Below are 12,404 nucleotides of genomic sequence, written 5' to 3'. Positions count from 1 at the left end.
TTTGACTCGGACTCGGAGAATCTACGACGTGCGTTTGGGTTTCAATCACCAGCTGTCGTCAAAATCTATCGATTGCATATATAAAACATAAGTGTAATATAGTTACACTGAATATAAGCTTGTATGGTGTTAAAATAAAAAATATATATAATAAAAATATAGCTAATGTCGGCCTATACGCGACAAAAAGCCAAATCAAAATACAGATATCGTATACGGTTGGAAAGGGCTTCCCAAAAGCAATTTAATGATACCAATAAAACACCATATGACCGAGTGAAGCAGTGCCGGGAACGTAAAAGAATGAAGCGGCCGAGCGGACCAACGACGACGGAAATAGTTGCTATCATAAACGAAACATGATAAACCCGAAGGACTTCTTATTGTTCAAACATGATTATAACATACAAAAGCGTATTTTATTTTTCGTATAGAAAATATTTTCTTGTCACGTACACGTATTCACGTAGAAAAACACGGCCGTGTCCACGACACAGCCACAACTCATTTTTTTTTCTTTCAAATGTTGGATTTATGTTCCTGGCGGAACGGAGGATCACAAGCCTTATTTTCACAGAAGAGAGGGAGACAAACTCCCGATCGTGCATCTTCGGTTTTTTTTGTTCATTATGTAGATAAATATGGCGGTGTTGATGAAAGGATACTAATGGTCAATTAGGTTAGGTTAGCTACATTATAAATAGTTTAAAACATTGTGGACGGTTGATTTGGTTAGGAGAGCTACATTAAGAGGCCACTCCAGTGTTTCAGGGGCACTACGCAACCCGCGTTAACCTCATAAGATTCAATGCTATTTTCATTTTGCTTATAACTTATTAACTAATATAGATTACGAAATGATGCTTGCTTGATATGTAAGACAACGATGCTCTTATCAAAGCCCCTTTCTTCAAAAACGTGCATAAATTATGGTTCAAACCTAGACAATACACTTATACATATTAGTAAAGATTAGTATAAAACCATAATTTATGCACGTTTTTGAAGAAAGGGCCTTTGATGAGAGCATCGTTGTCTTACATATCAAGCAAGCATCATTTCAAAATCTATATTAGTTAATTAGTTATAAGCAAAATGAAAATAACATTGAATCTTATGAGGTTAACGCGGGCTGCGTAGTGCCCCTGAAACACTGGAGCGGGAAAAAAAAAAAAAACACTAGAACTTCGGGGAACTTCGGGTTTTGGCTCTCTGGTCTGTGAAAAAGAAAGGCTGCCCCTCACCTGTAGCGTCGATGCCGCAGCCGTACTGCTTGTTGCCGTCGTTGGGGAAGAAGTCGACGTGCCCCAGGGCCGTCGGCCAGCCGATGAAGTTGCCGTTGGTGTGGATGATCTGCACGAACTCTGCGTCGCTGGAGTCCAGCCTGTTCTCCAGCGCCACGTTCTCGAACCGACGACCGACCGGGTCAAGACCTGCCACACACACATTGTTGATGTTATTATACTTACATCTCTGGGAAGCCTAAGATGTACACAGTGGCGTAGCTACGGTGACTGGCGCCCCTAGCCAGACTTGCAAATAGCGCCCCCTCTTGGATTAAAACAGGGGGGGGGGGGAAGCGTTCAGTAACCGCGAAACCGTCGCGGCAGCGCCCCCCCCCCCCCTTTCCTGATCCGGCGCCCCTGGCGGGGGCCATCCCTGCCACCCGCCTGCTACGCCACTGGATGTACATCAAGTTCTGTCCCTGCCCGAACTACAGGTGGGTTGCAGATTATCAATCTGCTACTTTGTAACTGATACACGCCTGTATCAAGTACTGCAAACGAGTACACTATTCAAGTATCAAGAACTTTAGTATCAGTTTAGAATTCGCCTGGAACAACACCACGGCCAATGTGCGCAGAACCCGATCGCAGATGACGGTCACTTGGGCGGAGCTTGTGAAAGGGTAGGGAGCGGCACGACGAATAAGGAATGAAGGGAAAGAATGTAGGGGAGGAGGAAGCCTAAGATGTACATCAAGTTCTGTCCCTGCCCGAACACGCCCGAATATTCACCTTCGGCCAACCTCGGGTTCATTTATACATATATATTTATATTTCTCTGTTTTATTTTAATGTAGCTAAACTTACCTAACTAACCGTCCATAGTGTTTTAATGTAGCTAACCTAACTGACCACTTTTAATATTTGAATTCATTTTTTCTCTGCGCAAAAAATAAAACAAATCCCCGAGGTTGGCCGAAGGTGAATATTCGGGCGTGTTCGGGCAGGGACAGAACTTGATGGACATCTTGGGCTTCTCTACTTCTCTAGGCGCGTCTTGAAAAAAAAAATACGAGCGTGAATTTTTACGACGTGCGCGCACCACGCAAAGAAAATTTCCACGGGATGAATAAAAATAAAGGCTATACATACAAATAAAAATTATATCGTGCTTTTGAATCCTAAACTTTATTGATTGGTATTGAATACTGTGCTACATTGTTAAAAATATTTATTAGCTGTTCATATTAGTGATACAAATTGTGTTTGTTATGTATACAATTGAGGCTACGTTCCCGTACGTATAACGATGACAGGTTGCCTGTAAGCTTCCATTGTCGCTGGCAGGGAATGTCTGTGGAAGGTTTAGTAATATCCTAGCCGTTGTTTTCACTGCAGTGTTTGTGAGGTTATATTCCCGTATGTATAATTCATTTGAAGTATAAATTACAACATTACTATTTGATGAATAATCAAAATTAAATAATTAGACAAATCCTTCAAGATATTTATTGATTTCCATTACTAATTAAAAAAAAAATATCTCGATTTCTACTAAATTAAAAAAAATAATATATTTTTACTCGTGTTTATATTAATATTGAACACTGAGTATTTACTTAATTTTTTTAAATTTTATTGTATAGCTATATACTTTGCAACCATAAGTATAATATCATTGTAATTCTTTTATTATTTTACTTCTATTAATTATTTGCATGCAAAATTATACTTACTCTCATACTACGCTAAGTAAGTTTAACATATAACGCGAGTAAATAAATACACGCACCTAATTTTAAAAAAAATGAAATTCGGGATAGTAAGAAACAGAACACTCACATAATATTGTTGCCACGGCCACTTAAAAATACCGTGAATGTAGCCTGCAACTGTTTTACAGAAAAAAATTTCTGTTATTTAACAAAAGATTCTTTAGGAAACCAGTTGCCAAGAAATAGTTTGTATTACTACAAGAAATATATTATAATTGTGTACAACACATGGCTGTCGCAATGTTTGTATACATATAATACGTTCCTCGAAATAATACTGATATTTCTTTCGAAAATTAACGCAACATTTTATATTATAATTAATGTTTTATTCAGGCATAATTTTTAAAACCGTGGAAATTGTAATCAAATATTCAACTATTTGACTTTTGTTTGTTTTATAATGCTTATTATTTGCGCAGTTAATACAGGAAAGCTATTCAGGGAACGGTTTGTAAATGGCTTTAACTATTAAAGGTACTAGGGCAACATAAAGCATTAATTCTCGGATAAAAATCCAAACCCAGTGTTACTGCGAACACTATTTTGTAGTGATACAGTTTTCATGTAAATGTACAAATTTATTAATATCTGTAATTTTTCATGATTTGTTCCAGTTACAAAAAATTACAGTGCACCTTAAATGTGATCTTAAATCGTCACAATGATAGAGGGAAACATGATAGGAAACACTACTGATATTTTTTCAAACACTTGTACCTGTATATATAAATAATATTAATTGTTTTGTAATCATGCAATTTTTTTCTATATGTAATAATTATCACTCTTATTAGGTTAGGAAACTAAATATATATATATTATATATACATACATACATATATACCTAGACACGATAGATTAAAAAATTTAGTATGTTTCTTTGCATCCCGTTTATATATGTATACTTATCATGATTTTTAAACCGACTACAGTTAATATATTTTTGTGATATAGCTCCTTAGTTGATGTATTTTGTATGTATTTAGTCTTCTAGCAAAATATTTTTCTTATAGAATATATTTTAATATAAAGTAAAAGAAGAAATATGATTAATTCGTCACATATACTAAATTTATGTATAACAGAAGAGAATTTTGAATATTCTTTTTATATAACACGAAAACACTAATTGAGCAGGCTGCAATTTTTAAAGTGGAAAGTTGTGATTATTTCTCTATTGTTGTCAGTTTTATAGCCTAGCCTGCAAAATATTACACTTTAAAATGTTACTCTTTAAAGAACTAACGCTCATTTACAACGCAAAGATTTAAAAAGATCATCAGTGTGCAAAAATATTTAAGACACGTTGTAGAGAACGTTGTATCAGCCACGCTTTCTAGTTTTCAAGTTGAAACAAACGGTAGGCCCTTTGTGACGTTCATTCTTTCGAGGTCGATGCTTCGTCAAGTTGAAACTGTATTTGAATGTGTGAACTAGCTCAACATGATCCTCTGCAATAACCTCGCGCACTATGGTGTTTTCAATTACTTGTCGTGCACTTCGTCGGATTGAGGTCATTCTCTTCTCCCATTTCCTGCTGCTTTTAAGTTTTTTATGAGCACTTTTAATCAACTCGGGCGCCACGCGGCAGGAGGTATTGCATGTCTTGTGACTGCGATGGCAGATTCGGAAAATGAAATGATGTGACACCCAGAGTCTAGGGTAAGGATGGGGCAGGGGGGTTCAGAAAGGCTACAAACTCCCCCCCCCCCCCCCCTCCGGCCAAGAAACAATTTTTTTTTAGATCATAGGACTGTGAATTTTAGCCTGAAACCAAATAAATCTGTGAAATTTTTGCACAGAAAACCAGTTTCTAAGACCCCCCCCCCCCCCCGTTTTTTTTAATACTACGAGAAAGATGTAACTTTCTACAAAATCGGCTATGGTTTAATTTTGTATGCATGGAAAAAAAAAAGTTTTTTTGAGTATTTCTTACGAAAATTTGGCTCATGATTTTATATTTTAGCTGACGTTTCTTTCAAGCATATATATATTTAAACCATTGTAAGGATAATCGAATGTTCAAAAAATAATTTGATTTATTTTGTTGCATCACGGAAAGCTATTTATGGAACGGCCTGCGAATAACTTTAACTGTTGGAGTTCCTGGGACGACAGAACCCGAGCCCAGTATCACTGTGATATAGTTGTCTTCATGCGAATGTACAAATTGACAAACATTTGTAATACTGATAAGGTTCGCTGGCTTTCGCGGCCATTGTCCGAAGTTTCTTTGCTTCTGGGTTGTACAGCCGCGTCCAAGGCGAACATATCACCGGCGTATCGGTCGACGTAGAGTTACCTTCTGAAGTTATTACACGATTTTTTTCCTAACCTAATTAAAAACTAATTGTTTTGGGGAGGATTCCGGGTTAGGGAGTTCTCCTGTCTTTTAATACTCTCTCCTGAGAATGGAAAAAGGGGGAGAGGTGTTTTCCGATTGGCTGCAGCTGTGGGGCCAATCACAGCCTTCCTTTCGTCCGGTTGGCACGTTGGTTCGGCCAATAATCGGAGTTGTGCCTCTGTGATTGGCTTGATGGGGGGGGGGGGATGTTATCTGGCGAGAGTATTTAAAAAGGCACGAGAGCTTGTAATAACCTCAGCCCCGCCCAACTCTTCTTACCTGAATATTTCCCCCCTTTTTTTTCCCAGCAGTTTTCTTGCTTGCTTTAATGCATGATTAATTTGATCCCCGCATGACCCGGCCCAGGAGTTTTCCCTGTGTCCATGCAGGTTTTACCTGGGACACTTTAGTCAGCTTTTAGGCCAGGAAACCAAAGGGGCGCAAATCGCGGCCGTGGCTGGCCAATAAACCCCAAATAAGCACATGATGCACGCGTCCTTGTTCTGCATGGTTAAAACCCCTCATGGCTTCGGCCTGAGACACACTAAGGTCCTCCCCTAACCTGGACTCCCCCTAACACACACTTAGATTTACTTAGGCTAGAAGGGGTCGGGGAGGTAAATAACCTCGGTAGGTAGAGACCGGAAAAATTTCGCGATAGGCTAAAATACAAATCGTTATACCTCAGTGCTGCCTCTGCTATTGGTTCACAGCTCACCTGGATGACTCTGGGCCAATGAAAAACACCCGACCGAAGCTTTTATCGAATCACAGGCTGCTACGCTGGAACGTCTCGCAAGACAGCAGCCAATGGAATGGGTGGCATTCGACCGAGTGTACGTAGAACTGTGGAGTTCATCCTACAGGTCATTGACAGAGACCCCGTGAAATTCGCGTGTTCAGTGACCTCCAGGATGGACTCCAATATCCTCTACGCACTCGGGCAAATCCCCAACTGTTCATTGGCTGTGCTGACTTGCGAGTCCTCTCGACTGGCTGGCCTGTGATTCGACACCTCTACGAGTGAGGGTCTCTAATTGGCCCTCAGTCCTCCAGATTAACAGCGGACCAATGGCAGAAGCAGCACTGAAGGTATAATTATTTGAATTTTAGCATAACACGCAAATGAACCCGCGAATTTCGCGGGTCTCTGGTCATTGGACACGCGCGAATTTTTCCGGTCCCTGTCGGCAGGCGACTCTACGTCGACTGAAAACGTCGTCGACGTGTTCGCCGCAAGCCAAGAAGCGGCGACGCAAGCGCGCGGGGAAAGGGGTCGACGGGAGAGACGCACCGGTGATGCGGGCGATGCGCCCGCCCTTGTAGCGGTTGGCGGCGATGCCGGCCACGTGCGCTCCCAGGCTGAAGCCCACCAGCTCCGTGGCGGAGGTGCGCAGCCCCTTGGTCACCAGGAACTTGATGAACTCGGCCACGGCCGTGCCGACTGCCGGCGTGGACGCCTGGGCGGTCAGGCTGTTGGCCGACACGGACCAGTCCACCACGATCAGGTTGAAGTCCTTGCCCGCTCGCAGGAAGCCTGTGGAGGCAGGGGACAGACACGCCGTAGGGAGTTAGCTCACAGATCGATTAATGAAGAGCGTACTTCGCATCAGTGCAAATACTGTGGTGCATCATTTACTATCACCTCAAATGCTCGCAGACATGAAAGAAGCGGTTGTTCTAATAATGTTCAAATAATACAATTTCAGTGCAATAAGTGCAAAAAACTAATTTCACGTCTCGATAGTTTACATCGTCATTATAAAAAATGCTCCGAGACGTATAATGAACATGGTTATTGATTGGACTCATGTGTTGTACCGGCTAATAAGACTATATATAAGTGCTATGAATTTCAGTCCGTCTCTGGCTGTGGTGATGAACGGATCGGATAGACATTTAAAGTCATGTAAAAGGCTTAGTCCGTACAATAAGAAGACTGTTTGAATCGAGGAATCCAAAAGAGTAGTATATGAATGGGCATCCGACGGCAGGATTCAGGTTGCGGTGCCTGTGGTGCCGACCGCCATCTTGGATTGTGACGTCACGGCGGCCATCTTGGATGCAGCGTAACGTGACAATGTACGTAACGTGACAATGTACGTAACGTGACACTTTTTCGTGCGTGCAGCCGGCGTAACGGGACACAGTGTAACGGGACATAACGTAACGGGACAAGTATATCACGGCGGCCATTTTGGATCCGCCATTTTTATGACGTCATTGTGTTCTCGAAAATTCCGGCGATGTGTTTTCCGCCATTTTGAATCATGACGTCACCGTTGCAATTTTCGTTACGGCCGCCATCTTTAACTTTTTTATTTATTATCCGATTTAAAAAAAAAATTTAAAATTTATAAAAAAATTAAATTAATAAAATTTTAATAAATTATTAATAAAAAAATTACATAAACGATACGGAGCTCGGAGTCCTCGGTTCGAACCCGACGGAGGCAAAAAAAATTAAAAAATGACGACCGATCCTTCCCCCGCGGTGGACGCAGGCAGAATGACCCCCACGACATATGTCAATCCACATATACCATCAGGTAGTATGACATCATGTCCGCCATCTTGAAATTTGGACGCCATCTTGAAAATCTTTATTTATTATCCGATTTTAATGAAAAAAATTCCAAAATTCATCAAAAAATTAACGTATTTGAATTCTGTTTGATTATATCGATGTACGTCCTTGGTTCGATTCCCGGCGAGAGAAAAACGGTCGATCCTTCCTCCATGAAAGCTACCTAGACTGATCTACCACCACCAGTACCAAGGTATATATCATCAACTGGTATGACATCATGTCCGCCATCTTGTCTTCATCCGCTGGAGACCACCATCTTGTTTTCGTCTGCTAGAGTGTGCCGATACCATGTAGTATAATTATCTGGTCACCATACTTTTGTCCTCAACTGTTGACATTGAACATTGACCTTAACCTTGAAATTTGACCTTGACCTTGAAATTTGACCTTGACCTTGAAATTTGACCTTTGACCTTGACCTTGAACTTTGACCTTGACCTTGAAATTTGACTTTGACTTTGAAATTTGACTTTGTCCTTGAAATTTGACTTTGTCCTAGTCGACCATCATGGATCCGACATTTTATGTTCAGTACATGCTACCAGGAGCGACCACCTGCTGGAGTACACCATCTTGTGCGTGTACTCGTATTATAGAGTACATTTCCATCTGGTTAATTTTATTCTAACCTGCTACAGTACAGTAATCATTTATTACCGAGGTGCCCCCGCCATCTTGAAATTCGACCGCCATCTTGAAATCATGTAATAATGTAGCTAGAAAAGCGGGAAAAAATCCAAAATTCATTAAATAAATCACTCATTAACTTACATATTGATTCGATCCGCTCCAGTCCTTGGTTCGATCCCTGAATGATGCAAAACATTTAATTTTATATAAAAAATAATAATTTCAATAAACCATGTTCAAAATTCTTAAAGAGACTTTAAATCCTCTACTACCATTATCCTATCAGACATCAAGACCACCATATTGGAAATTCGTAATTGTAATGCTAGAGATTCGGGAAAAAGTTCAAAATTCATTAAATAAATTTGTAATCTATATACTGATTGATTAGATCGACTAAGGTCCTTGGTTCGATCCCTGGCCGATACAAATCAACTTTAATTTTAAAAAAGTACCAGAAAAGTGTAAGGTTCGAGAAATAAAACACCTCAAAGTCTTTTACAAACATAATATTTATTACACAATTTCTATCCTACTACAGAATCAATTGCGAAAGCCAGCAATCTTATAAACATTTAGCCCTGCATAGACATGCAACGACTACTTCTTAGCTCCAACAGCTCCAAATGCTCCAAATGGCTCCAAATGCTCCAAACGGTCTTCAAATGGTTCCAACAGCTCCAACAACCTCCAAATGCTTGACAGCTCCAAATGGCTCCAAATGCTTCAAAAGGCTCCAAATGCTCCAAACGGCTCCAAATGCTCCAAATGTCTCCAAATGGCTCCAAATGCGCCAAACGCTCCAAATGTCTCCAAAAGGCTCCAAATGTCTCCAAATGGCTCCAACAGCCTCCAAATGCTTAACACAGCTCCAAATGGCTCCAAATGCTCCAAATGGCTCCAACAGCTCCAAAAGGCTCCAAATGCTTCAAAAGGCTCCAATTGTTCCAAGAGCTCCATCTTCAATCGGTTCCAACTGATTCCAATTACTTTTCTTATCGAACTTGGCATGATTACTAACATGTCTTTATAAGTATACATTTTGACTGGCAGTGGTAACATATTTTGCACCTTTAATTTATAAGTTTTATTTAGAAATCTGATTTCGATAAATGGTAGATACCATTTGGAAAGAATATATATTAATTTATCTTCAAGTTTATACACATACATTTAATTTAAGCCATTATTGTATGTAGCCAGCTTCCCTCAGTTCTTTGAGTATGAAGGATATTTCTTTAATGTTCGAATAGTTTCCTGCACAAAGCGATCCATGTAGTAGTCGTAGCCTGTCAACCAATATGTTAGGATCTTCCCATGAGGTATAATCAATCTCTTCTGCTGCGTTCATCATCCTTGCATGTTTATAATAAATATTATTATCTCTGGTGTCTTTCGTTTTAACACCATCCTCAAGGTCACTTTCGTCATCGTGCCAGTGATTATCACAAGCTTGATCAGGATAATTTATTTTATTACGACGTTTCCATCGTTTTGGTCTCAAACCTCCATCACAGTCTTCGCTCTTGCATGCTTTTGGTGCTTCAGCACAGTACTCAATCATGTCAACCTTAGATGTGTCAGCACAGTCTTCGTTCATGCCAGCTTCTGATGTGTCACCACAGTCTTCAATCATGTCAGCACCACAAACTTGATCAGGATAATTTATTTTATTACGTCGTTTCCATCGTTTTGGTATCAGACCGCCATCACAATCTTCGATCTTGCCTGCTTTAGGTGCTTCAGTACAGTACTCAATCATGTCAGCCTCAGATGTGTCACCATAATCTTCAATCATGCCCGCTTCAGATGATTCATCAAAGTCTTCGACCATGTAAGTTTCAGATGGTTCTCCATCTTTCTCATTTTCATGGAGACGACTAGATATTGGAGTAAATATATTTTCATTTATAATGTGGTTACAACTTCCTTCGTTTGTTTTAAATTTTAAATTATTATCTTGATCTAGATCAGTAATTTTAGCATTAGCTTTTTCGCCTTCGTTCCTCTTCCGCGATGTTGTAGCCCAGTCTTCGTTATCTTTATTCATCTTAATTGTACAGGTCTTGTAATGTCTATCCAAGTAATATCTTCTACCAAAGGATTTCTGACACTGACTGCAATGAAATGGTTTTTGACAAGGACCCAAATTACACTCGCTTCTCTCATGTCGTTTAGCATTCTTTCTCAAGGTAAACACCTTGCTACAGTATCTACAGTGATGACGTTTCGATACAGCAACAAATCCCGAATCAGGATTCATATTAGTTACTGAGACTAATGCCAGATGCAAACTAAGAGTTTTAAATTAGATATATTACTTAAATAGATTTTTTTAATTATTTCATCAGCGAGAATTAATTTATCTCATTCAAAGGTACTTGTTGCAAGTAGTTCTGCTTTTCAACAACAGATGACGCTACATGTTACTTGCAGGTAAATAATATTTAGTTCTTTTATGCGGGATGCGGGATGCTCACTAACGATCGCAATAGAACGATGGCTTCGCTAGACTCCAAGGAGAAGGAAGTTCGCCCATCCTGTTAGTGCTTCTTAGATTTCTCAGAGATAATTTGACTGAGTAATGATATATATATATTTTTAAATATCCACCTGATAAAAATATTACAAGTGATGATTAAGTAGCAGAAGTTCACTAATTATATGCAACCTTGAATAAAAAATGACATGCTTCATTAAGTAAAAAAATCCTTCATGCAGAGATAAATTCCTCATCAGTAACCAGAAGCACTCGGAGAAAACCATCAGATGTCTAGTCAGGAATAATCAGAAGCACCCAGAGAAAACCATCAAAATATTGTCAAGAATAATCAGGAGCACACGGAGAAATCCACCATAATACTGTCAAGAATAAACTGGAGCACACGGAGAAAACCGCCATAATATTGACAAGAATAATCGGAAGCACACGGAGAAAACCGCCACAAGTTTTCTTTGATATCATAAAATTTTCAGGAAAAAATAATAATTAATAAATATAAATTAATAAAAAAATTTAAAAAATAAAATAAAAAAATACATAAACAGATTCTGCTAGCTTGTGAACTTCTCATTGTTGAACAAAGATATAGTTCTAGTACAAGCCAGAATTTTATGTATTTTTTTATTTTATTTTTTAAAATTTTTTATTAATTTATTTTTATTAATTATTATTTTTTCCTGAAAATTTTATGATATCAAAGAAAATTTGTGGCGGTTTTCTCCGTGTGCTTCCGATTATTCTTGTCAATATTATGGCGGTTTTCTCCGTGTGCTCCAGTTTATTCTTGACAGTATTATGGTGGATTTCTCCGTGTGCTCCTGATTATTCTTGACAATATTTTGATGGTTTTCTCTGGGTGCTTCTGATTATTTCTGACTAGACATCTGATGGTTTTCTCCGAGTGCTTCTGGTTACTGATGAGGAATTTATCTCTGCATGAAGGATTTTTTTACTTAATGAAGCATGTCATTTTTTATTCAAGGTTGCATATAATTAGTGAACTTCTGCTACTTAATCATCACTTGTAATATTTTTATCAGGTGGATATTTAAAAATATATATATATCATTACTCAGTCAAATTATCTCTGAGAAATCTAAGAAGCACTAACAGGATGGGCGAACTTCCTTCTCCTTGGAGTCTAGCGAAGCCATCGTTCTATTGCGATTGTTAGTGAGCATCCCGCATCCCGCATAAAAGAACTAAATATTATTTACCTGCAAGTAACATGTAGCGTCATCTGTTGTTGAAAAGCAGAACTACTTGCAACAAGTACCTTTGAATGAGATAAATTAATTCTCGCTGATGAAATAATTAAAAAAATCTATTTAAG

The 12,404-nt window shown here is 39.0% G+C and overlaps 2 protein-coding genes across 2 annotated transcripts in view; one reads left to right on the top strand and one right to left on the bottom strand.

The window, feature by feature from the left end:
• The window catches only part of LOC134538277 (rhodopsin-like), a 170,351-nt gene that overhangs the window by 59,544 nt on the left and 98,403 nt on the right, over nucleotides 1-12,404 (top strand). The window lies entirely within an intron of this gene.
• Nucleotides 1-12,404, bottom strand: part of LOC134538278 (lipase member H-like) — a 29,103-nt gene that overhangs the window by 6,951 nt on the left and 9,748 nt on the right. Inside the window, exons 4-5 of the mRNA XM_063379449.1 lie at nucleotides 6,643-6,885; nucleotides 1,245-1,433 (exon numbers count right to left, since the gene is read on the bottom strand). Coding sequence (XP_063235519.1) covers nucleotides 1,245-1,433; nucleotides 6,643-6,885 — 432 coding nt within the window. The remainder of the gene's footprint in view (nucleotides 1-1,244; nucleotides 1,434-6,642; nucleotides 6,886-12,404) is intronic.

Source organism: Bacillus rossius, chromosome 13, assembly GCF_032445375.1.
Source record: "Bacillus rossius redtenbacheri isolate Brsri chromosome 13, Brsri_v3, whole genome shotgun sequence".
Classification (NCBI taxonomy): Eukaryota; Metazoa; Arthropoda; class Insecta; order Phasmatodea; family Bacillidae; genus Bacillus; species Bacillus rossius.
The sequence above is the reverse complement of the archived record's forward strand: the minus strand, read 5'-3'. Positions and strand labels throughout refer to the sequence as shown.